The 24804-nt window shown below is 35.2% G+C and overlaps 1 protein-coding gene across 1 annotated transcript in view; it reads left to right on the forward strand.

The window, feature by feature from the left end:
- Nucleotides 1-24804, forward strand: part of beta'COP (coatomer subunit beta') — a 293541-nt gene that overhangs the window by 1382 nt on the left and 267355 nt on the right. The window contains exons 2-3 of the mRNA XM_090394070.1: nucleotides 7723-7860; nucleotides 21448-21534. Of these exons, the coding sequence (XP_090250196.1) occupies nucleotides 7723-7860; nucleotides 21448-21534 (225 nt within the window). The remainder of the gene's footprint in view (nucleotides 1-7722; nucleotides 7861-21447; nucleotides 21535-24804) is intronic.

The following is a 24804-nucleotide window of genomic DNA, read 5'->3' on the forward strand; positions in this document are numbered from 1 at the left end:
CATGAAACACATTTGGAAAAGTGTGTGTGGGAATTCTTTTTTTCTAAATATTACAGAAGTCTTCAAGTAGAATGTTGCATGATGAACTTGCTGAAATTGAGGTGATGTGAATAGATGATCAATTGATGTCTGGGATATGATGTCAGAGTTGGTTGGTGAATATTGCTTTGTATGATAGAGTGGTCTTGAAAGAGCTTCTGTTCAGGAGAAGCTATTGTTTATTTTTATATTGATGTAGTTGAAGTTATGAGAACAAGTTTTCAATTTTCTGAGGATGATGCTGAATTGGAGATTGATGACAGGAAGCTCAAATATACTTTTGTGACCCAAGGAGGAAATATTGTATTAGTGGGGCTTTGCTTCAAGTTGTAGAAAAGGCATTGGATTTAGAGGTGTTGATAGTTAGTGAGGTGAAGTTCATGGATAAAATTGTGAAGATTATTTAGAAAATTACAGCCATAATGTGAAGAACAGTAACAAGTTGAGATAAGCAAGTGATAGTGCCATTGTATAAGGCACTGATCAGGCCATATCTGTGCACAGATTTGTCATCTGATATCTGAGTGATAAAGAAACATCAGAAAAGGTCTGACAATGAATGACCAAAATTCCCTTGGGACATTGAAGTACAAGGACTGATTGAGAGACTGATCTCTAGAACTTTTGGGTAGGAGAAGAGGGTATGATATGATTCAGACATAAGTTAGCACTGAGAAAATGAGTAGTCATTCCTAGAAGTTGTATAAAAGTCATGTAAATAAGGAAGTAAGACTAGTATGGAGTATAGATTTAGCCTCCATAGTTCAGTTGGTATTGACAGTGTCCTTGGTTGGACACACCTGGATTCAAATATCATGTAAGATGCAAAGAAGGCTTTCATCAGAAGTTAAGGTATTTTATTGTACACTGAAACCCATGGAGAATTCATGACTAAACAAACACACGTAATAACCACAGTAATAAGTTTTAATAAGTAAATATTTCATCCTAAGTATCTTAGGACATCATCAGTAAAGTTAATTCAAACAATACTAGGAATAATACAGTTAGGGCACGTGATTACAATGGAATCCCAATATGCTTGCAGTAGCGTGATATAGAATTAAATTAAAATATATCTGGAGGTAAAAAAAAAAAAAAGAAAAAAAGATTACATTAAAATAAGATAACACATAAAAATTATTTTACACAATTTTGTATGACAATTTCCCATACATTACGAATAGCAAGAATGTTATTACAGTTTAGATTTGGTCTGTGAAGTAGGGCTTCAGTACTTTCTTTATATAAACGTTCATGTTTATATAAAGATCTATGTAGAAGTTTGGTCTCTTTCCAATGGATCCTATGGTTTGGGTTTTCAACTCAGTGTTGTGCAAGACCAGATTTCTGTGGTTTGATAAGACGGATATGGTCTTGATGTTCCGAAATGCGTTTATGAACAGATCTACCTGTCTGCCCATAGTAAGACAATTTACAGAAGCATGGAATCTCGTGCACACCAGGTAGCATCAGAGGTGAGAGTTTGTCTTTAGGAGAAGGTAACAAGTTATAGATCTGGTTGATTGGTTTGTAGGTAGTAGCAAGTTTGTATTTCTTCATAATTTTTGAAAGGGGTTCGGAGATATCTTTGACATAAGATATCGGAATCCTATGTTAGGAATTGTTAGAAACAAAAAAATTCACAGGAAATTATTATTATATGGCATCTCCATGGAGTCTAAAGACTCATTGAGGAACTCCTCACTTAAGTATTATTCATGCAATGCCCAACATATCTCTCCTTAAACTCATTCTCTTACAAAGCACTTACAACACTCTATTCCAACACTCCAAGTAAAATGTCTGATCTTTGCTAATCATACTTGCATGCAGCTTTCAGATGTGTACAAGTGGGTCCCCTTGTTCTCTCCCATCCTCTCATATAAGAAAATATCTTTTGCATCTGCTCTCTAAGACCAAATGTCTGTATTGTAGTCTAGAAGTAACAAAGGCTATGAGGCTAGTATAGATTGTTTGTTAATTGCATAGATTTTTTTTTAGTCTGTTTTGCAAAATGGGAAACATCCAAGTTTCAGGCAGGAAAAACCTTGCCTCCTATGTGAGACTGATTAACCTGCCCTGACTTAAAAATCTTTGATAATTGTTCTTTTTTTGCCTAGATAGCATTCAATCTTTTTTGAAGGGTACTTTGCATTTCCCTCACAACTGTATGGTATTAGGAGACTGATGAAATAGCAGAGGAGTTTGATAGAAAGATTTTGGCCAAAGATCAATCATGAAAAGGAGATTCTTTGGACTGTCTTTGAGATGGAAAGAGTAATTTATTAAAGTGCAATGAATAATGATTAAATGTGCTGATAATTGAGTTTCTGTTATAAATAAGAGTTCAAAAAATTGGAAATGGAAACAGACATCACCAAGACTTCAACTAAGGCCACAGATATTTGTGAACCAGATCTGGTAAATTTTTTGTAATTACTACCTTTTTTCTGCATGTGATCTGTTTCTGTTTGAGTTTTCAACTGTGTTGGTTGTAATGAATTAAAAACAGAAGGGACATAGAATATCTAGCAATCTACACACATGGATATAAGTCCCTGAGGAAATTCTTATGTATCACAGGTATTTCTAAAGTTTCAAATTTTTACTCACTTAAGAAAACTTCATGTTGGAATACATTTTTGATTTAAAAAAAAAATTAAAATGTGAAGATATTTTATAGAAATTTCCACCCTTAGCTTGAAAGCATCAAAATAAAGATAAATAAATAAATAAAATTCAATGAAATAAAAATTGTATTTTCACATTTGCAATACAGAGCAGTCATTTGAGAAACCTGAGAGGGACTTATGTTAAATTTCAAATAGTCCTCTTATTGCCTGCATGTTGACTAGTGGCTCTATCTTCTCAAAATGCTTGACGTTTAATTTAATATAATTTCTCATTCCTCACATTTTCAAACCAAACTATTTTGCATCTTTTTTTTTTTTTTTAATCTATTTTGTGCTAACATTAAAGGCTTTAAATTCTTTTGACAAATCTGAATTTTTAATTAAAATATATAGAAATGCATGCTTGAACTTATGTAGATAAATTATGGATATTTAAAGCAGCTGGAAAGAAGGTGCATGCAAACTGTGATCTGAATGAGGACTTAATGAGCAGTAATGTATTGGTAACTGAAAGCGTTAGTAGCGAGAATGTCACGAGAAGGATGAGTGCTTGTCTGATAGCAAAGAGGGACAGTGTAAAAGAACAGCGAAAACTTTGTAAAAAAAAGTTTTGAAAAAGTGAATGAGTGATCTGATGAACTTAACAATCGATGGTAAGAATGACGAATGTAGCAGAAGTTGAAAAACAGAATGCAATTAATGGTAAGGTGGGAAATGGCATTAGGGGGTGAACAAATGTGTATGGCTGGAGATAAAATTGAGAGAGTGAATGAGAATGAAAAAATGAGGCAAGATTTGAAAGCTAGGGCAAGAGAACAGACGGACACGGAGTGAAATAAAGATAATTTGAGATCTATATGGAAGAGTGAAGAAGATGAAAATGAATGATTTTGGTATGAAAGAGGTAACGAAAGACTTGTGAGTGACATTGTATGGGGGATTCAGTTATTAGAGGTGTGGTAAACGAGAAGATGCATAAGGTTTTTTTTTTCTTGGAGGTAAAATGAATAGTTATTGAGACATTGGATATGAAAATTAAGTGAGCCAAAGAGATGGTATTGGTAATAGGGATTGTAAGATTGAATATCAGGATGTTGTTGAAAGGATAAAAGATAATAGTGTGATAGATAAAGTAGTCGGTGTGTTGCCCAGGTATGACAGTGATGAAGTTGATGAGGTGGAGAGCAAAGATTGTGAATAATATGTTAGCGGAAATGTGCGAGGAGAAAAGAGTGCAGGTTGTTAATGTGTGGAATGAATTTGAAGGACAAACTGAACTGTATAAGAGTGATGGACTGCATTTGAATGGTTTTGGTGCGAGTTGTTTAGAGAGACTGCTGTTGGAAGGTAGAGAAATGAGTACAGATGAATCGGATCAAGTAAGACGTGATGTGAAAGAGTGGGAGAGTAAGGAAGAAGAGATTGAAGTTGTGGTTATTAATGAAGAAGGGACAGTATGAGTACAGAGAATGAGAGAACGAGTGTGCAAGACAAACGGGGAAGCACATGATTGACAGGGTAACACAGTGTGAGAAAGGTTGATGCTCCAAGGGGAATGTGAATATGTGTGTAGACAAAACGGGAAGGGGATGACCTGGGATCAAGGGAAAACAGTTGGATTTGAAGATAGTTCTAAGATGAATAAGGAGAAAAAGAAATGACTCGAGTTAAATATGGAGAAGTCACAACTAATAAGTGGTATCAGTGAAATTTGTTATAGATTCAGGAATGAGCTGTTATGTTTGTATACAAATACTAGAAGTGTAAGAAACAATCAAATAAAATGGTTATTTCATTTGGAAATTTTAACATCAACTGTATTAACTATTGTTCTACCCAACATCATCGGCAAACAACTGAACAGTTCCTCTCGGATTCTTTCCTATATCATTTATGTACAAATTATACAGTAGCATCCCAATAACAGAGCCCTGTGGCACACCACTAGTCATAGGCCTTCTCTGGACTCTATTACTGAAGGATATATTTGGATAGATTTATTTAATATTAATCCACTTATCAGAGTTGATTTATGGTTTGCTGGTTCAAGGACAGCAAAGGTCATGCTGCACCAAAATGCTAGTTCAGAATTCTAGAGTGTATATGGGCAATTACAAGGAAATGATCAGAGTCCATCTTAATGTCTCTAAAGGTTTCCATACTCAGTAGGTTGATCTTTCTGTCACCTATCAATGTGTAGGCCATCTGGTTGGTTGTTTAGCTGTCGAGTGATTTTCATGTAGCCTTATTTCGTTATGGACTCAAACTGACACTTTAATGACCAGATCATGTGAAGAACAAAACTGATTAGCCTAAGACTGTTACTGTTTTTTTTTTTCTTTTTCGATGGAAACTCTGCAGTCAATCATATGAGAGCGAGAGAATATTTTCTTGGCCCACTTGAGCATTGAAAGTCTCCAAGAATAATTTTCATATCATTGTGTGAGCATCTCTGTAGTTCAGCAGTTGTAGCAGTAGTAATATCTGGAATAGAAAAGAATACCAAGTTTTTTTTTTTTTTTTTTGAAGCTATGAATGTGACATGTTAGGGCATGCAAAGACTAGAGATGTACACATTCCGGCCACTGAATTAGAAACCTTTATGCAGATGTATGTAAATGTCACTTACACAGTGTATATGCAAAAGACTTGGTCATGGATGTCACCACATGTTCTAGGCAACTATTTAAGAAAGCTGATCAGAATCATCAATAATGTTGATCACAGTGGGGTCGATAAAGGGCTTATTGTGGGTGGCTGTCTGGCTGGAATCACAATTTAAAAAACGGCAGAGCTGACTGATTTCTCTAAAGGTGAGATATCCCAGCTGTTTAATCAGAGGCAAAATAACCCACATTGCTTGTCTGAGAGGTGTGACTGTTTTCCTAAGACAGTCTGTACAAGCCTTCTCGGACAATGATTGTCTGAGAAGTTCTTGTCTCACTGGAGAATAGCAAGCAGATCAGTGCATTGGTTATAAAAGATCTTCAAGTATAGAATATTTGAATACCTCTGTTTTGTCACATGAAGAGGAATGAAGCATATGTCATCAGCAAAACAATGAATTGGGTTTGAGATTAGTAAGATAAGGTCATTTAGGTATAGGAAGAAGAGCTAGTGGAAAGTTCAGCCCTCTAGAGTACTTTAGCATTGGTTTGCCATGGAAATCCATATATCATGCAGACTGTCATGGTGGAGAGTAGGTTTTGTAAGCAAGACTCAATTATGCTGATCCCATTCACGACGTGTTGTTCATCTTATTCAGGATGAGATGAGAATAGAGAAGAAAGAAGTTGTTAATATTGGGTTTGAAGACCTGTACTCTTTAGGAAATATGTATAAGAGATGGTGGGGGAGGGATGTTCCAGAATACAGCATTTGCTAATTGCCATCTTCTTTTAGACGTTAAGTATTTTTATGGAGCTTTTATTGGTGTCATTCCTAATTTGAGAACATTATTCATTGGTTGGACAGATTTGTAATTTATATAGAGTTAATATGGTTGCTCCAGCTCTTAGGGATTCCATTCCTAATATGAGAACAGTCTTCACTTGTTGGGCAGATTTGTGATTTATATAGAGTTAATATGGTTGCACATTTCTGCCTTGGTACATTCCCATATATGGTGAAATCTCATATAACTATGTTGATAATACTTTTACTACTGAAGGCTCTTGAGTTCATTGTTGCATAGATGTTTGTGTAAGCTTCATTTACCACCTGAAGAGTTTAGTTGATAAATGATTTCTTTGGTTGTATGATGTCCCATGGAAACTTGAAGTAGCACTTGAGGAAAAATTAGTTTTGGAGCAAGACCACTTTAATTTCATCTTTTATCCCTCACTCTCCCCCACGAATGGCATAAATTTCCAACATGAAACATCCTCAGGAGTGATTATTAAGTAGCTGGCTGTACTAATCTTCTTTATTCACTTTACTCTGACCATCTTCATTCATTATAGTGATTCTACCATAATCACTTCTGCTGTCCATGTAATGCATTAAACTACCTGAAGTTTTCTTTGGCTTGTGTAGCTAGTCTTTTTTCAGATTCTAATTCCACATTCCGTAAACTTTCTTCCCATACCAGTTGATGGCCTAGATCAGTGGTCACCAAAGTGGTCGATATCGACCCCCAGGAGTCGATATAACTTTGTTAGGGGTCGATTTGGACTCGGGTCGATTGGGGGGGGGTCGATAGAAAAATATAAGACATCATTGTACGGGTAATATTTAATTCAGTTAACTTGGATTACCTCCATCCTGAATGACAACGCAATTAAGAGTGAATCGTGGGAACGTTGACAAGAATAGGACCTGTGAGATAGAGCAAGGTCACGAAAATAGTTATGGAGGCCATTCAAGTAGGCCAAAATGACGTATTTACCAATAAACGGATGTGGTGGTTCCTGCCTGGCCGGGCGGCAGGAGCGACATTGCAACACGTGTGCAGTTGCTTATTTACTTATACTTACACGTATGCAAATACAGTCTCATTTTTGCACATTGATATAGAAGTGAGCATTAATGTTCTAAAATTCATCAACATACATATTAGGTAATATGAAAATTACGTAATAGTAAAATAGAGGGGGTCGATAAAAAGTCAAGAAACTCTTGAATGGGTCGACGGTCAAAGAAGTTTGGCGACCCCAGGGCTAGATTGTGTCGCATACACTTCATACAAGAGCTGACTGTATTTACTTATTTATTTTTAAAAAAAATTAAATGTCATTGTTTTGCCACTTGAATCAGCTGACCTGTTTTCTTTTGTCACAAATAATAACTACAATAATATATGTTCTTATTGATTTAGCTAAATATAACAGAATGATGTTTGTTCTTAATAATGTAATACAGCCAAATAACATATTCTTATTGACTTAGCTAAATAATGTTTTATCACCTTCTTACCGATAAGAACATATTTAGTGCACACATCATGTAAGTCTAGTGAAAAATATTATGCTAGAAATTTTAGCTTTACTTGTGCAGTTTTTTTTATTTAATTTCATTGACAATAAAATTTGTAATATCATTTTTGTAGCCTCTTAAATTAGATGTTAAAAGGAAGCTTTTAGCACGCTCTGATCGAGTAAAATGTGTTGATCTCCATCCTACAGAACCATGGATGTTAGCTAGTTTGTACAATGGAAATGTACATGTGTGGAACCATGAATCACAGGTAAAACTCATTTAATGGTTTAAGTATATTCTGATAATTCTTCTCGCATGAAATTGAGATAAAATTCAACATTGTCAATCATACTTTGTTTCTTTATTAATTATTAAATTGTTTATCATTTTACATAAAAAGTAATCAGCTAAAAAAGTGTTTCTTATTTTCCTTTTTTGTTTCACCAAAATATGTTTCACATACACGAAAATTGGAAATTACACTTTCCTTGTCATTTACTTGCTCATTGTCCTCATATTTCTTTGACTGAAATTGTGCCTTCACTTGTCGCTTGAGTTTCATCTTGATATTGGCAATCACTGAGCTATGATCTAATTCCATGTCTGCTCCTTAAAATGTTCAACCCTTCTGACTGATGTGGCCTATATCTTGCTTATGAATATCATGTCTAACATGTTCTTTGTTCTTCCATTAGGATCACCGTGACCACTGCCTGCATTCCTTTTTGCCGGAATTTTGTGTTGCAAATCACCTGTCATACTTCAAGGCAAATTCAAGTATTCTTTCATTGTTTTCTTCATATCAATATTTGCACATTATTCGTACTCATCCTTCATTTTTCTTCCCAATCGTCACATTCAAATCTCCTCCACTGATTAGTACTGTAGTCCCCCTTATCTGCAGTCAACCCTGGTCAGAAAATATTAAATAGAAAATTCCAGAAATAAACAGTTTATAATTACATCAGCAAAGTAGATATTAGATCCAACATTATTTCAAAGCCGATGGTTTGTAGAAACTACAAAAGTTTCATAAGTTGACTTGAGAATTTACGAGAATACAATCCTTCGTATCCCCGAGTTGCCTTAGCTACTAAGTCAAGTAGTGCAAGTTAAGGCGACTCGGGGATGCTGAGGATTGTATTCTCATAAGTTCTCAGGTCACCTTACGAAACTTTCATAGTTTCTACAAACCTTTGGCTTTGAAATAATGTTTGATCTAATATCCACTTTGTGCCATATGGCTCTTTCTTTTAGTAAGAGACAATTCATGTTTTAAATTGCACGCTGTTCTGAGTAGTTCTCAGTTATCAGATCAGCTGTCGTGGTATCGCAGTGCTTGTGTTCAAGTATCCTTTATTTTACTTAATAATGGCCCAAAGTGCAAGAGTAGGATGCTGGCAATGCGAATATGCCAAAGAGAAGCTGTAAAGTACTTACTTTTACGGGAAAAAAAAAGGTGAAAGTTCTCAACTTCATAAAATAATAAATAAATAATAATAAAAAAATGTATGCTGAGGTTGCTAAGATTCCATTCACGTTTGGATAACTTTTATTACAATATGTTGTTATAATTGTTCTATTTTATTATTAGTTATTGTTGTTAATCTTTTACTGCATTTAATTTATATATATTAATGTGTCTAATTTATGTATAGGAAAAAAATATAGTATATATAGGATTTGGTACTATCCACGGTTTCAGGTATCTGCAGGTTGTCTTGGATCATATCCCCTGTGGATAAGGGGGAGGGACACTGTATATCTTTTTTTTGATACTGATTTCAAGATTATTTCCAAGTTGCTATAGAATAACTTCATTTCTTCAGTAATTTCTGAAGTGGGTGAATACACTTAGACCACTGTGATGTTAAATGATCTTGCTATTTTTATTCTTTCATTTACTGGTTTGTATCCTAATAATCTTTCTCTTTTGATGAAGAGATGATTCTTCCATCTCTTATATCCCCTGACTCTGTTCAGTGCATCTCTGCTAATTCAAGGATGTCACATCAGTGTCGCTCCATCTTTTACAAAGTAAGTCTAACTTTCCAGGAGTCCATAAAGTACGGACATTCCGCATTTCTTCTGGTGACATGTTTCTTTCTTGTTTTAGGCTTCTTTCAGTAGCTGATTTATCGATCCAACCCCAGTTGCTCAGTTAGGTACCAGATTGGACATCACCCTTGTTTATCTGGGTGATGTCCAATCTGGTATTTTGTACTTTTCCTTTACATTTCCATAGTGCACTATTTTTCAATTGTGTTTTGTTTTTATAGTCAGCACATCGATACTCATCTGACCAACCTTAGTAGTTGGTCAGATGAGTGTCAATGGTTAATATTGTGGAAAATTTCACAAGGCACATGCTCATTCAAGCAATCAAGATGGTGGTCTCACACCAGGAACTGAAATTCATCTTGCACCTAAGGACATTCACAAAACATTTATGTTCATGTTGGTGTTCAAACCTGCAGATTGTTAGAAAGCAGATATGCTATCTGCATGGCCATTCAGAATTGCAATATGTGTAGGTATTTCTTTTGGCATAAGGGATGGAGATATGATTAATTTCCCAAGAGGAAGGAGGAGTCCTATCTAGCTACTGGCAGCCTTGTTGAAAAAGGACTCATTGAAACCATTAGGTATGAACATAGATTTAATGTCCTGATGTGGTAGGGCTTGTAGAGCACACAGTTTTCACAATGAACCAATGTTTTAAAGAGTGCCAGATTTTTGACATTGATGATGACAAGACACTGTTCATGAATATCACAGCCTGTTTCTTAGAAAAGATTGAAAATTGTAAAGATGATGATTTTCCTTAGTCTAATGAGGTTCATCATCATCATCATCAAATTCCTGCCATGTACCCTCAAGGGGTGTACAGGATATGACAGTACTACATGAAAAAATTACATCATTACTAACTTCTTATCTACAATTTTCCTCCAAATCAGTCTGTTACTTGTCAAGACTCCAACATTATCAGATCTTATATTTCTATCGTCTAAGGCACTTTGTACCGTATCAATCCACCTATATCTTGGTCTTCCTCTGGGTCGTTTTCCTGCCAACCTGGCAGAGAACACTTGTTTTGCTAATCTTTCCTCTCCCATTCTATTTAAGTGACCATACCATCTGAGATTAGCTCTGCTAACGGATTCCTGGATGCTGACAATGTCAAGTTCTTTCCTAATATCCTCATTTTTAATATGATATTGCCATTGATGCCATCTGTTCACACCTCTAATCTTTCTCAGGACTCTCATATCTGCGGTCTCTAGTCTTTGGTCAAGTGTTTTACTTCTGACCCAGCTCTCAGATCCATAAGTTAAAATTGGTTTGAACACAGTCTTGTATACAGCTAATTTAGTGTTCCGACTAATTTCTTTCTTATTCCATATGAATTTATTCAATTGACTTCCCACGATACCAGCTTTGCTGATTCTGTTGTCTATTTCTATATTTAGTTTACCATCTTCAGTAAAAATTGTGCCTAAGTAGCTGAAATGTTTTACTTGTTCCACAGGTTCTCCATTCACAATACAGTTGACATTTTCAATGATTCTGCCTATTTTCATTGTCTTTGTTTTTTTATTGCTGACCTTCATACCATATCTATTACAACAGCTATTCAATTTAGTCAGAGAATCTTGCAGACTTGTAGCGGATTTATTTAGAAGTATAACATCATCCGCATAAAGCAAAGAGCTGACATTAACATCTCCAATTTTGATATCATGTTTAATACCACTTTCCTTCATAATGTGATCCATATAGATAGTGAATAACAGAGGGGATAATGTACATCCTTGTCTCACACCAGATTTAACATTAAACCATCTTCCTGTACTTCCTTCAATTCTAACTGCTGACTCACAACTCAAATAAAGACTAAGTATTGCTTGATATAATGCCCCATCGACACCATATAACTGCAGCGTATTGAATAGCTTCTCTCTTGGCACCTTGTCATATGCCTTTTCCAAATCGACAAAACTTAAATACAGATCTTTGTTATATTCCCATGCTTTCTCGACTATTTGTCGTAAAGTGAAGATCTGATCCTGACAGCCTCTATTTGGCCTGAATCCAGCTTGTTCTTCACCAAGCTTTTCTTCCACAATTCTTCTCAACCGTTTCTCAAGTATACTTGCATAGATCTTGCCAGGAACACTCAGTAGGGAAATACCTCGGTAATTCTCACATTCAGTTTTATTTCCCTTTTTATATATGGGTACTATGAGAGCTCTACTCCAATCATCGGGAATTTGTCCCTCTGTCCAGGCTTTCTGAACTATGCAGTGCAGCCACTGTAAGACTCTTATACCACCATACTTCAGCATTTCTGGTCGAATATCATCTACTCCTGCTGCCTTTCCACATTTCAAGCCTTTGATGGCTTTTTCTACTTCAAGTATGGATATGTATTCCTGACTGCATGCCTGGTCAGTGTTTTTTATCACTGTGCTGTCATCACTGCTTGTTTCATTTAGCAGTTTTTCAAAGTAATTACTCCATACTTCAAGGATATCTTTTTCTCCTGTTTTCATTTCACCTTTATCATCTCTAATTCCTTTTACAGCACTCTTTCCTCCATTCCTAAGCTTCTTCAACAACCTCCAGAATATTTTGCCACCTTCTTGATATTTATTTTCTATATTCTTGCCAAAGTCCTCCCATGACTTTTGTTTAGCTAGTTTTACACACTGTTTAGCTTTCTTACATTTGTCTCTGTATTCTGTAAGAGTAAAAGCTGACTTATTTGCCAGGAACTTTTGATATGCTTTCTTCTTTTCCTTCACTGCCTCTTTAACTTCCTGTGTCCACCAGGGAGTTCTGATTTTTTTATCCTTGCACACAACCTCACCACATGCCTCTCTGGCAGAATCAATCAATGTTTCCTTCAGAGTTTGCCACTGAATCTCCAAGGTTTGATTCCTGTTCTCAAACTCTTTCATTTTCTTTTCAATAATATTTCTGTATTTTAGTCTACAGTTCACAGAGCTGCTCAACTTTTATTCGCTTTAAAACTTTCTTACATGTTATTCTTTTCAATATGAAATTCAATTTTATCCTGCTCAAGACTAAATAGTGATCACTTCCAATTTCAAATCCTCTGTACACTCGGGTGTCCTGCACCAGGGAGAAAACATCACTATCAACAATAACATAGTCAATGAGACTTTTCTTATTCCTAGCCTCTTCTCTCCATGTGAATTTGTGCACATTTTTTTGTTGGAACATGGTGTTAGTAATAACCAGTCCATTTCCTGAGCAGAAATCCAACAGATATTTGCCATTATTATTAGCTTTGCTCTTTTCTCCAAATTTTCCCAAAATATTTTTGTATGTCTCACAATCATTTCCTACTCTACTATTTAGATCCCCAACAAGGACCAACTTTTCCTTTTTCCTTGTGTCAGTTGCTTTTTCTAAAGCCTCAAAAAATTCCTCCACTTCTACCTTAGTAGAACCTTCTGTGGGACCATAGGCACAAATAAGTCTCATTGTCCAGTTCCCCATTCTCATATTTGCCCACATTACTCTACTTGAGACTGACTGCCATTCAAGAAGATTAGCCTCGTATTTTGTGTTGAATACTATGGCTACTCCTTCTTTTCCTTGATTGTCATTGCCTGAATATAACATTTTGTATTTATTGCTCAGAAAGATCTCACCAGTTTTGGTCTTTTTTGTTTCAGTCACCCCTATTATGTCGATCTGGTACTTATCTAATTCCTCAGCTAGCTCCATTTCTTTGCCATTCAGGCTTCTTACGTTGATAGTACCGATCTTTAACTCTGGTGATGTTGAGTTGGGGTTTGTTTTCAGATTTGTTCCAGTAGCTGACTTTTCGCTGTTTGCCCTGGTTCCCTGGCTAAAACAACGGGGGCCTTGTTTAACCGGGCGACGCCCCAGCCAGCATGAAATAAAGAGGTTCATCCTTAGAAAATTCTATTACTGATTACAGAAAAGTGTTTAACTCATTATACAGAAACCTTATCTTAATTATTCTAGCTGATGTCACAAATTAACTCCAAGTATATCCAAATTAACAACTTAATCAATTAAATATTATTCACAGTACATGTATCAACTCATTGGGTAAAATGGGTAACTTATTTTCAAAATCCCTGGACTGATCATAATAAAGAAGTAAAAATTTCTACAACAAAGAATGATCTAACAGAAAATATTACGATTTTAGAGCTAAAAAAATACAATAAATAAGATGAAAAATAGGAAAACACCAGGAGATGACAATATAAACATGGAACTGTACAAAAATGCAGGTGAAAAGTTTAATGAGAGACCTAAAATTCTTTAACATGGTCTGGATTTCTGGAACTCTTGAAAAAAAAAAAAAAAGAAACTCTGGTTATCCCAATTTATAAAAAAAGAAATAAAAATGACTGCAATAACTATAACGGAATTAGCTTGCTAAATGCAGGGCACAACATATATGCAGGAATGTTAAAAGAGAAACTAAACAGTATCGTAGAGGACAAACTACTAGAAGATAGAATGGATTCTGAAAAGGCTGATCTTGGATAGACTCAATTTTCACTCTAAAAATATTAATCAAAAAGAGAAGAGAATTTCAAAAAGAAACACATGTGGCCTTCATTGAATATGAAAAAGCCTTTGATATATTAATAGACAAAAGTTATTCAAAATATTAGCCAATCTAAATATACCAAACCAACTCTTATGGTGTATTCAAGAAATATACACAGGAAATAAAATAGCAGTTAAATTAAAACAAATATCAGAATAGAAAGACATATCAGAAGGAGTATGGTAAGGAAGTACCCTATCACCTCTACTTTTTTAATATACAGGGTGTTTCAGGAGGAATAGTAAATATTGTAGTAGATGGTAGTATCAATTATTCTGAGTAAAAAAAAAAAGTTCATACAAATGTGTCCAATTGCCAATAGATGTGGAGATACAGCTTTGAAATTGGTACGTAAAAGGCTATTATGAGAGGTATTAAAGAACAATAAATGACCTATTGTTTGTATTTATTGACTGTTTGATACAAAACACAAATAATTGACAAATACTGTAATTTACAGTTCATAATAAATGTTGGAAAATTCCATTGCCAACCTCAATGCACTTTGCAACTCTTGTGGTAATAGTACATATTGTTCTTCTGTGTCTTGACGTTCTTTTATGTGGGCAGCATTATCCATAATGCAAGCAATTAGTTCGTATTTACCTTTTCTCTGTATACTTCACTTTTCATCCATCCCCACAAACCAAAATCTAAGGGTGTGAGGTCTTGGAGACCATGGTGGTCAACTGGACTGCTGGATACATCATTCAGGGAAAGTTTGATTTATTGTGTCACCTGATGGCTATTATGTGTAGGAGCTCTATTGTGCTGAAAGAACATACCAATCCTTGTAACCAAGGGAACATCTTCCAACAGCAGTGGAAATTCGTTTTGCAGAAATTGTAGATAAATGTGCCCTGTAAGACTATTTGGTAACACAGCAGTCCAAATCAATTGATTGTTGATCATACTTCTCCACACATTTACTGAGAAGCAATGTTGGAAATTTGTTTCTACAGCGGTTATAACTGCTTCTTGACCACCTCTGATTCAGAGAGCTGTGTGCTGGTTACCTGAGAGCTGTGCATGCATTGAAGCTTATGTGCCAGTTTCAAACAACTGAATCTCTCTATCCGTTGACAATTGGACATTCTTGCATATGAACTTTTTACTCAGAATAATCAATACTACCTCCTACCAAAATATTTACTGTTCCTCCTGAAACATCCTATATATAAATATAAAATATAAAAATATGAAAAATATAACAAAAAAATTTTGGAACAAATAATAAAAATATGCCTCAACCCACCCAAACTAACACTAAAACATAGAGGCATTAATACAAACATTAGTGACATTCACACTACTTACAGGCATCAAAACCTGACCTGACAGAACCCCAGTTGGCATTCTCCATGCCTGCAGTCCACCTCAATTATCCCAACTACATGCTACATGATGTATTCTGCAAAAAAAAAAAAAAAAAAAAAAAAAGGGCACAATTTTTGTGAAATCTGATATCCCTTGTCAAAAGCTATCCAACTTGGAATCCCCAATTTTTGATCTTGCTCTATCTCAAGATTTCCTTACTGTACAGCCTTCATTTGCTGTCTTTACCACTCTCTTAATTTTGACAATCCTGCTGTCCTTTTTGACTACCTATCACTAAAAATCGATTTCTTACAAACTGATTACACAAATTGCAAGATTGTTCTCCTTGGGTGGTTGGGGGGGATACTTTAACGTCCATAACACAAACTGGCTTCCCTGCCCCAACTTCTCAGATCAAGCTGGTAGGGAAGCTGAATCATTTGCCATCAGTTATGAAATAACACAAATAGTCGATTTACAATCTCCATCATTCTACCAACATTCTTGACCTTTTCTTAACCAGCTCTCCCTCCAAATACATTGTGGATGTCCCCTTGCCAATTCTGACCACAAAGTCTCCTTCTTTACAGTTCATCCTCCTTTCAGTCATTCTCAGCTTTGTATCCTATGGCACTATAATTGTGCCAATTGGGATGACCTCCAGAATTTTTATTCCACTTTTCCAATGTCAGATTACTGCTTTCACTAATAACTGAAATGATCTTCACCGGAATGAGCCTTCATTCCCCACTCCACTGCAAAACCCGAACTTGTATCCAAGTCCTGGTTCTCAAAAAAATGTGTGCCTCAACATGATAAAAAAAAATGCAGCTTATGTTCAGTGGCTTAAATTAAAAACTCCAGCCTCTCATTTAGCTTATACAACAGCCAGAAACATGTAAAATAATTATCGATTCCAAAGCAGACTTCATAAGAATGAAATGCAGTAAAATCTGATCTCTTGCTAAGGCTGTTGGGTGTAACTTCTGTCTTTTCATGTTGCCACCTCTCTCTTGCATCCTGATGACACTATGGTAACCTCACCCAAGGAAAAGGTGGACCTCTCGGCATCAGTTTTTTTCTTCGAACTCTTACCTAGACGACCAAAGCTAATCACTTCCCATACTTCCACAAATTGCCCACTGCATGCTTCCTGAACTTTTGCCAAAAGGACATCAGAAAAAATCTCAATCTTGATATTAATAATGATTCTGGTCTAGATGGTATTCCTCCAGTTGCTCAATACCTGTGCTCCAGAATTGACACCCATCCTGTATTGCCTATATTAACTCTCATATTCTACTGGGATCTACCCAATAGCATGGAAACAAGCCTACATCTGAAAAAAAGGGAGGAAAAAGTCATCCATCTAACTATTGACACATTGCTCTCACCTGAGTACTTTCAAAAGTGATGGAGAAGGTTATCAAGCATCTTCATTATTTGGAGACCAACAGTTAATTAGCGATCACCGATATGGATTCTGCTGTTCTCATTCTATAGCTATCCTCCTAGCTAATCTCACCTCCACCTTTGGACACAGATCATAGAAAGATTTGGAGAAACTTGTGTTATCGCTCTCTATATTTCAAAGGCATATGATTGTGTCTGGCACTAATGCCTCCTGAACAAACTACCATCTTATGGCCCTCCTTCTACACTCTGATGAGAGGAAGCTATCCACCATGATACACAATAAATGATCTGTGAGGAAGCTGGCAATCCAATCAGATTTCCCCAAAAGTGCTAGGGTGCTCCTCCTTCACATCAATGACTTCCTTTTTTCAGACTTCAAATCCTATTCACAATTTCGCCAATGGCAGTATTCTTCATTCCTCATCCTCGTTTGATAAGGCTTAGTGTTATTTTCTGTTCTAAACATTACTTCTCTTCCTCTCATTTCTTAATACTTTATAAGTCTCAGATCCAACTAACTTTGGAGTACTGTTCCCATATTTGGGGTGGAGTACCCAAGACCTCCCTAAGAATTCTTGATGATATTCAGAAGAGGGCAATCTGCTTAATAGACAACTCTTCCCTCACAGACTGTCTTCAGTCACTATCATATTTGCTCTGTTTCAATGCTGTGCCTTTTCTGTAGGCTTTCATGGAAATTGCTCCTTTGAATTGGCTGCTACCATTCCTCTACTTTCTTCTAATCACATAAGAACTAGAGCAGCTACTGGCCAACACCTGTACGCTGTCCTGCTCTAAACACACCGAACTAACATCCCATCAGCTTCCTTCATTCCATTCACCTCTATTCTTTGGAAGTCCTACCCAGTGGGAAGTTGTACCTCCAGAGGTACAACTTCCCACTCTTTAAGAAACATATCAATAGGCTACATTTTTTTCCTTAATCACTTGTCCACACTGTATTGTTATATATCTTGTGACCTTTCATGTGTGGGGGTCATCATAAAAAATAAAATAAAATTATGTTAATCTGAAACAGCATACCCCATTTGGTATACAAATAAAGATAAATACACTATTTTAGCAGATCAAATTGTATTAGCTACATCAGATGATGATCTACAGAGGATCAGTAAAATCATTAAATGAAATATCAGAACATTATAATATGAGAATATCAGAAGTAAAGACAAAAATAATTGCTTTCAAAGGAGAAAAACCAAAAAGAAGTAAAATAGTGATAGATAATAAAATATTTGAAGAAGTAACTACTTTCAAATACCTGAGATGTGACTTATCATATGAAGATGAAAAAGATGTAGACATTAAAATATCAAATTTTGTTAAAAGTAAATGACAAAATAAATCATATATTTAAGCCAATCCTGGTACAAAAACTACCAGAATCAGACTACATAACGTTGTGTCTAAACCATCATTATATGGAAGTGAAACATGGACTACAGAAAAGAAGAATGAAAAACCAATTCAAACAGCAGAAATTAAATTTCTCAGAAAAACAGCTGGATATACCCAGTGGGACCATAAAACAAATGAAGAAATTTTACAATCCCTGAATATAAAACCAATTAACTACTATATAAGTAAATATAAACAAAATGGATAGAACATCTAAATTGAATAGACATTAGCAGACTGCCAGAAATACATTATGAATAATAAAATAATTGAAAAAAGAAGATTGGAAGGCCAAGAAAGTGATGCTGTGAAACCAGAACAAACCACTTCTCCTAAAATCCATAAGAAGAAGAAATCAACTCATTTAGTATACAGAAGTTAAGCTGTTAAATTAAGAATAATTATTTCACTTTATCACACTTTCTTCTGATTTTAACTGCAATAAATAAATCTGTTCATGAGCTCAACTGAATTCAGAAAATTCACATGGATACACATGCAGGCACCAAGAAATAACATCACAGTAGCCCTGTTACATTTAATTTTAATTGGTCGTTAACAAAGTATAAAAACGTACAAAGAACCCTGCTTAGTTTCACCACTAGGGGACAGGTGTCTTCTTCAATGTAAGTAAGCCTAAAGATAACAAGCAAATTATCTTTTGTAGAAAATGAGAGAAACCATTTTAGTTTTAACAATTGAAGCACAAAGAAACAGTGAAGTGTAGCGCTTATCACCCGTTTTCTGGCGATGTTTGGAGATGATTAGCTGAAAATTGAAATCAGGCGTGTCAAGTAATTCAGTCTTTTAGCTATCATTTAGAATAAGTCTTTGGTTTAATTGAGAGAATCATGTGAATGAATGATGGTGCTAGATTCTTTAATTCAATAAAGCAAGAAAGTTTTTGAGATATGACATAGAGGCTTTGTCCTGTTTATTATGATGATGTATATGGGAAGAGCGGAAAGCCAGCCCCAATTTTTTTTTTTTTTTCTCTTTTGCATGCTACATCACTAAGATGTTCCTTCTATCTTATTTTTAAATTTCTGCTAGTCTGATCTATATAAGTAAAAATTACATGAACAAGGCATTCTCCAGACCATATGATGTTTGTAGAAGGGGTTACTGAAGAAGAACATAGAAAGTTGTGTATATTAAAAAAAGGTTTAAATTTCTCTCAGATATTATCCATTTTAAGGAGGTTGGCAATTTTAATGGATAGATTGCCAGTGTAAGTAATCAAAACGGAATCCCTATAATGAATGTCAGGATTTAGCCATGGAGGAAGATTAGAAAATAGTATTTTTTGGACAGTTCTCCTTGAATACCTATTGAGGATGGATTGATTGAGTAGAAATTTAGTTCTTTTTTTCTACCTGTCCTCTTCTTTTAAGAAAGATACTGCATGTTAGTTTAAGGTGTGAATGATGCCTAATTTTTGTGAAGGATGGTGAAGAGACAAGGAATGAAGATAATATCCCATATGAATGGAATTTCATAAACATATAATGTTACTCCATTCCCTGGTATTTTTGAGATCAGGATATCAAGAAATGATAATTTGCCTTCATTCTGTAGTTGAATGTGAATTGAATTTTTGGTGGAATATATTGAGAGAATTCAAAAACTTGTTTAGAAGAGGAATATTAATTTCTCTCAACTTATTCCATGAGTTGAAATTACAGATGTTCTTGCTCATTAGATAGGGTATAGCACCATCATTCATTCATTCACATTGTTCTCTCAATAAAAACCAAGGACTTATTTTAAATAATATCTTGAAATCATTGATTAGATTGTTTAATATACTCATTTCATTACTTTTCAGTGTAATTTTACCCCTTAGTTCATCAATGCCGGCAAAGGTTGGTCGATTGGTAGAGCCTCTGCTATTAATGGCTCAGTTAAGTAAGTTTGAGCACGGCTAGTAGTTGGAAGGGGACAATCGTTCGATGCTGTTGGCACACTCTCCCTTGATGAGTCTATGGACTCCCTGGAGGTGTCTAATAATAATAATAATAAAAGGTTTGAAGGCAGGTCATGGTGGAATACCCATTCCTTCAAGCATAAAGCGATGTGAGATCAGGAGAACATGAAGGGTATGGAATTCTGTGAACCTCAAAATGACTCTCCCAGGGAAGTGTTCTGGTAAATAGGCTCTAGACTCATGTGATGTGTGACAGATTGCTCTGTCCTGTTTGTTCGGTTGCTGTTCGGCATTGAGTGCATTTCGGAGACTATAACACTTGCTCCAGCACATGCTGTGATTCTCATTTGTGTTAACAGTTCATGGTCTCCCCAAATGTCCCCTTGCATTGTGGCCCGAATACTCCTGGTATATTGGAACCTCTCGATTAAGGCAGAAATGATACTATCTTAGGGAAATGACATTATTCCGCATTCATGGAAATGACGAACAAATTGCTCACAAACATGTCCTAGGTTTGGACCGTTTGCTCTACCAACTTCATATGAATGAATATAATGCTCAACAATATATCTTTTCTTCCAGTATCAAAACCATTGCTACAGCTAAATGTAAATGGCATAGACTCTACATGTGCTTTTCTATTAATGTGCATGAAATTGAATGGCATATCTCATACTGCATGTAGTGAAGGGGTGTTGAAGTTCAATACCTTTTTTTTTATTATTATTATTATTTATTTATTTTTTTTTTTATGGCATACCGTACAAACATACAGATCACAGTTTGAAGTCTTACACAGAAGTAGCTGGAAATGACAGGACTGTTGTCAGGGTATATCCTGCCTCTAGAACTGTTTTGCCATCCCTAAATTTGAGAGAGAGGAGAGAAGGGGGATATTTTATGGCTGAGATATAATTTTGCTGCCATCGAAATTGCTATAGTTACTTAGTGGACTTTGACAACCCAGAAAATTGAGTATAGATTTCATTTTTATATTTTTATTTCTAGTACAAATTGTAACTTAAATTAGCCATATAAGTTAATAATTTTTAACATATGATATACAGTGTTATTCAAATACAGTATGTTTTATATATATATATATATATATATATGCATAATTTGTTCTTTGTTTATTACAATTTCAGCAACTTGTAAAATCATTTGAAGTGTGTGATCTTCCTGTAAGAGCAGCAAAATTTGTGCCTCGCAAAAACTGGATTATTACTGGTTCTGTAAGTGTTTTTTCATGCATAGGTGTTTAAAAAACTTAGTTTTAAATTTAATTTTCCTTCCACATTATTTGTGATGAAAACAGCATTAAGCACAAGGTTTTTATGATCTCTTAATATGATTAAAAAAAAAAAAAAACTCTTCCTAGCTTTTAAAAAATCCTGTAAAATGACCTAAAAGCAAAGATGATCTCAGCACTTTTTGCAACACATTCAGGCTCCATAAGAGTAACATACACTCTACAGTCTCAGTTCTGGTCAGGATCTGTATGGAATTTGAGGCTTTGAAGAGTTGGTACCTGCTGTTTTTATATATTGTCAGTTAAAAATCAGTCTGGATTAGGAAGACTGTATTTAAATAAAGTTATGTAGTTGATGAAATCCAGTAAATTTTTAGGAAGGAATGGTAATGCAGATGATATAATAACTAAAATATTTTAATCGCTATTTCCTATATTTAGCCTAAGTCATTTTGGCATTGCCTTATCAAACTGGTAAGATACATGCACACAGATAATACATAAGTAAATGACGCTAAGGCAAAGAACGTAATGCAAAGCTTAAAGTCATAAATTGTGCCATCTGGTGTTGATTGGGAGCGCTTTGGCTGGTGGTTCTGAGGATGAGTGTTTCCCATATGTGAGGCTGGTTTATATATATATATATCCTATTAATTCATGTTAGTTTTTCAAAACAGAGGCAAATTAGTCTTGTTGTATTTTCCTCTTGTAAAACAATCCTGCCTTAATATTTGTGTTATTCTCAGTTCTCTGAGCATAATCTACCATCCAAGCCAAAGCAGTATTTAAATTAACTTAACTCAGATGTTCATATTAAATTTTATAACTGTGTTCTTTGTTCGGACATTCTTGAATTTTATATAATGTTTATGGTAGTAATTGATTTCTAGCAGTTGTTTAAAACAGAAGATAAAAAAATGCATTCCTGCTTTAACCCACTGAAATCTCACTCATTCAAACACAGTTTGCATGCTTAATGATGATACACATTTTGGTCTAGAAAGTAGAATGTTGTTGGTATCAGTTTCATTATACTATCCTGCAAATCATTCATTCTAACTAGCATAGTCAGTTCATTTGCACTTCCTCCTTTCTCTCCAAATTCTCAGTCACTCTTCTAATAACTGTACGACCTCTCATACACATCACAAGTACTTGTTCATATTTTACATTTTTGATAATTAAATACCCAGACAACACTGTTTTCTCTCTCTTCCCCCCCTCCAAATTCCTGTTATTAGCAGTCACTTTTGATTTCTCATTTATTGACACCTTTATCTTCCAGTAGTCTCTCTCTTGTAATTGTCATAACTCAGTCTGCACCTACATTTATTCACTCCTCAGCCTCCTTATTTTCAATAGTGTGGAGCCTAGGTCTTGGGTATGATCTGTGCCAAAGCTGTCTTTCTTAAATTAAAACATTTGATTCTTTCCAAAAAACATTCAGAAGCAAGGACTGATTACTGTGTCCCAGTTTTCCCCATTGAATAGAAATCTAGACATTGTGTGTGTGTGTGGGGGGGGGTTTCCAAATCACTAGAATTTACCAATTTGGACCCACCCCTCCACCCATGAATGCATTGTTGTAAATTGTTAGAGGAAATATCCCAGTCAGAAATCTGACAATATGAAGTCTCATATCTTATATTCTTATAGAGCTTCATTTGATTCAGGTTGGTTTTTGTGGTATAGCATCTGTAACAGACCACACACTGATATTGTGACAAGGACCTCTAAGGATGATGAACTGACTCATGCAACTTCTCTTGAGCAACATTTAGACCTTGTAGTTGAAGTTCCTGATCAGGTAACTTATGATAGCAAGCACTCCAGATGTATCCAAATACATCGTCATGAAGCCATTATTACGTTGGTGTGAAGGCTCTGCAAAAGGTAAAAAAACAATTCGTTCAAATATGACTAAGTTGCTAGGTTTGATGTTATTCTGCTGTTATTCAGTTTGGCTGAAGAATTTGGTAAGCGTACACTGGATTTGTTTAGGAGTACATCATTTGCATAAAGTAAAGAGCTAAGTTTGATAATTCTAGTTTTAATATCAGGTTTAAGGCCATTTTCTTTCATAATGTAATCATATAGATGATGAATAAGAGCAGAGTTAAACTGAACATTTCTCTCAGATTTACATCAAACCACCTTTCTTTGCTTCCTTCAATCCCAGTTGTTGATTCACAACTTAAATACTCGTATATCCTCCAATCATTCGAAATCTGACATTCTGACCAGGCTTTCTGAATTTTCGATGTAGCCATTGTAAACCATTTATACTTCCATATTTGAGATTTTTGGTCAAATATCATCTACTTCAGCTGACTTTCTGTTCCAAATATCATATGCATTCTTTGTGAATATTTTCTACCACGATTCTCACTGCTTGTTTCATTTAGCAGTCCTTCAAAGTATACTTCTTGAATATTTTTAGTTTCAGTTTTCACATTGTTTATATCATCTTTTCTTCTCTCTTCCATCATCTATGTGGATGATGATGATGAGGCCGAATGAACTCTTTCCACTTCTGTCTGTCCCAGGAGAGTCCGAACAATTCTGTCCAGTTTGGTGTCGCTTGTTGTGATTTGGTTTTCAGGTCTTTTATTTTGTCTATCCATCTAATTCTGGGCCGTCCTTTGGATCTTACCTTCCATTGTTGTATTCAGGACTTTAGATGGTAGTCTTTCTGTTCCCATTCTGGTCACGTGGCCAAACCATCGCAGTCTTCTTTCTTGGATTTTGTCTATTATTTGTCTAATATTTGTACCATATCTAATACCTTTTTATGGTATTCTTTTTTTTTATTTCTATGCTTTTTCATTTTGCCACTTCCTCATATTTATTTTTTCTGTTCTTACTAGTCTTCTTCCCATGACTTTTGTTTGGCTTTTTTTGCATATAGCTTAGCTCTCTTACATTTATCTCTGTGTTCTCCTAGGGAATGTGCCAGTTTCCTTGCTAGTAGCTTTTGATATACTTGTTTTCTTTTCCAGTACTGCCTGTATAATTCCTTTCATCCATCATGGAGTTCTGATATTTCAATTCTTGCAGCCAACTTCACTACATGCTTCCTGGTTGACTCAGTGTTTTCTTCATAATTTTCCACCGAGAGACCAGGTTTGGTTCTTGTTTTCGAGCTCTAATTTTTTTCTAGAATAATATTTGTATAGTTGAGCTACAGTTGTAAAAGCTGCTCAGTTTGATTCTTCAAAGTTGAGCAGTTCTTACATTTGAACTGGTTTAACCA

The sequence above is a fragment of the Typopeltis vanoorti genome, chromosome 1 (assembly GCF_054136105.1).
Source record: "Typopeltis vanoorti isolate ZY-2024b chromosome 1, IOZ_Tvanoo_1.0, whole genome shotgun sequence".
Classification (NCBI taxonomy): Eukaryota; Metazoa; Arthropoda; class Arachnida; order Uropygi; family Thelyphonidae; genus Typopeltis; species Typopeltis vanoorti.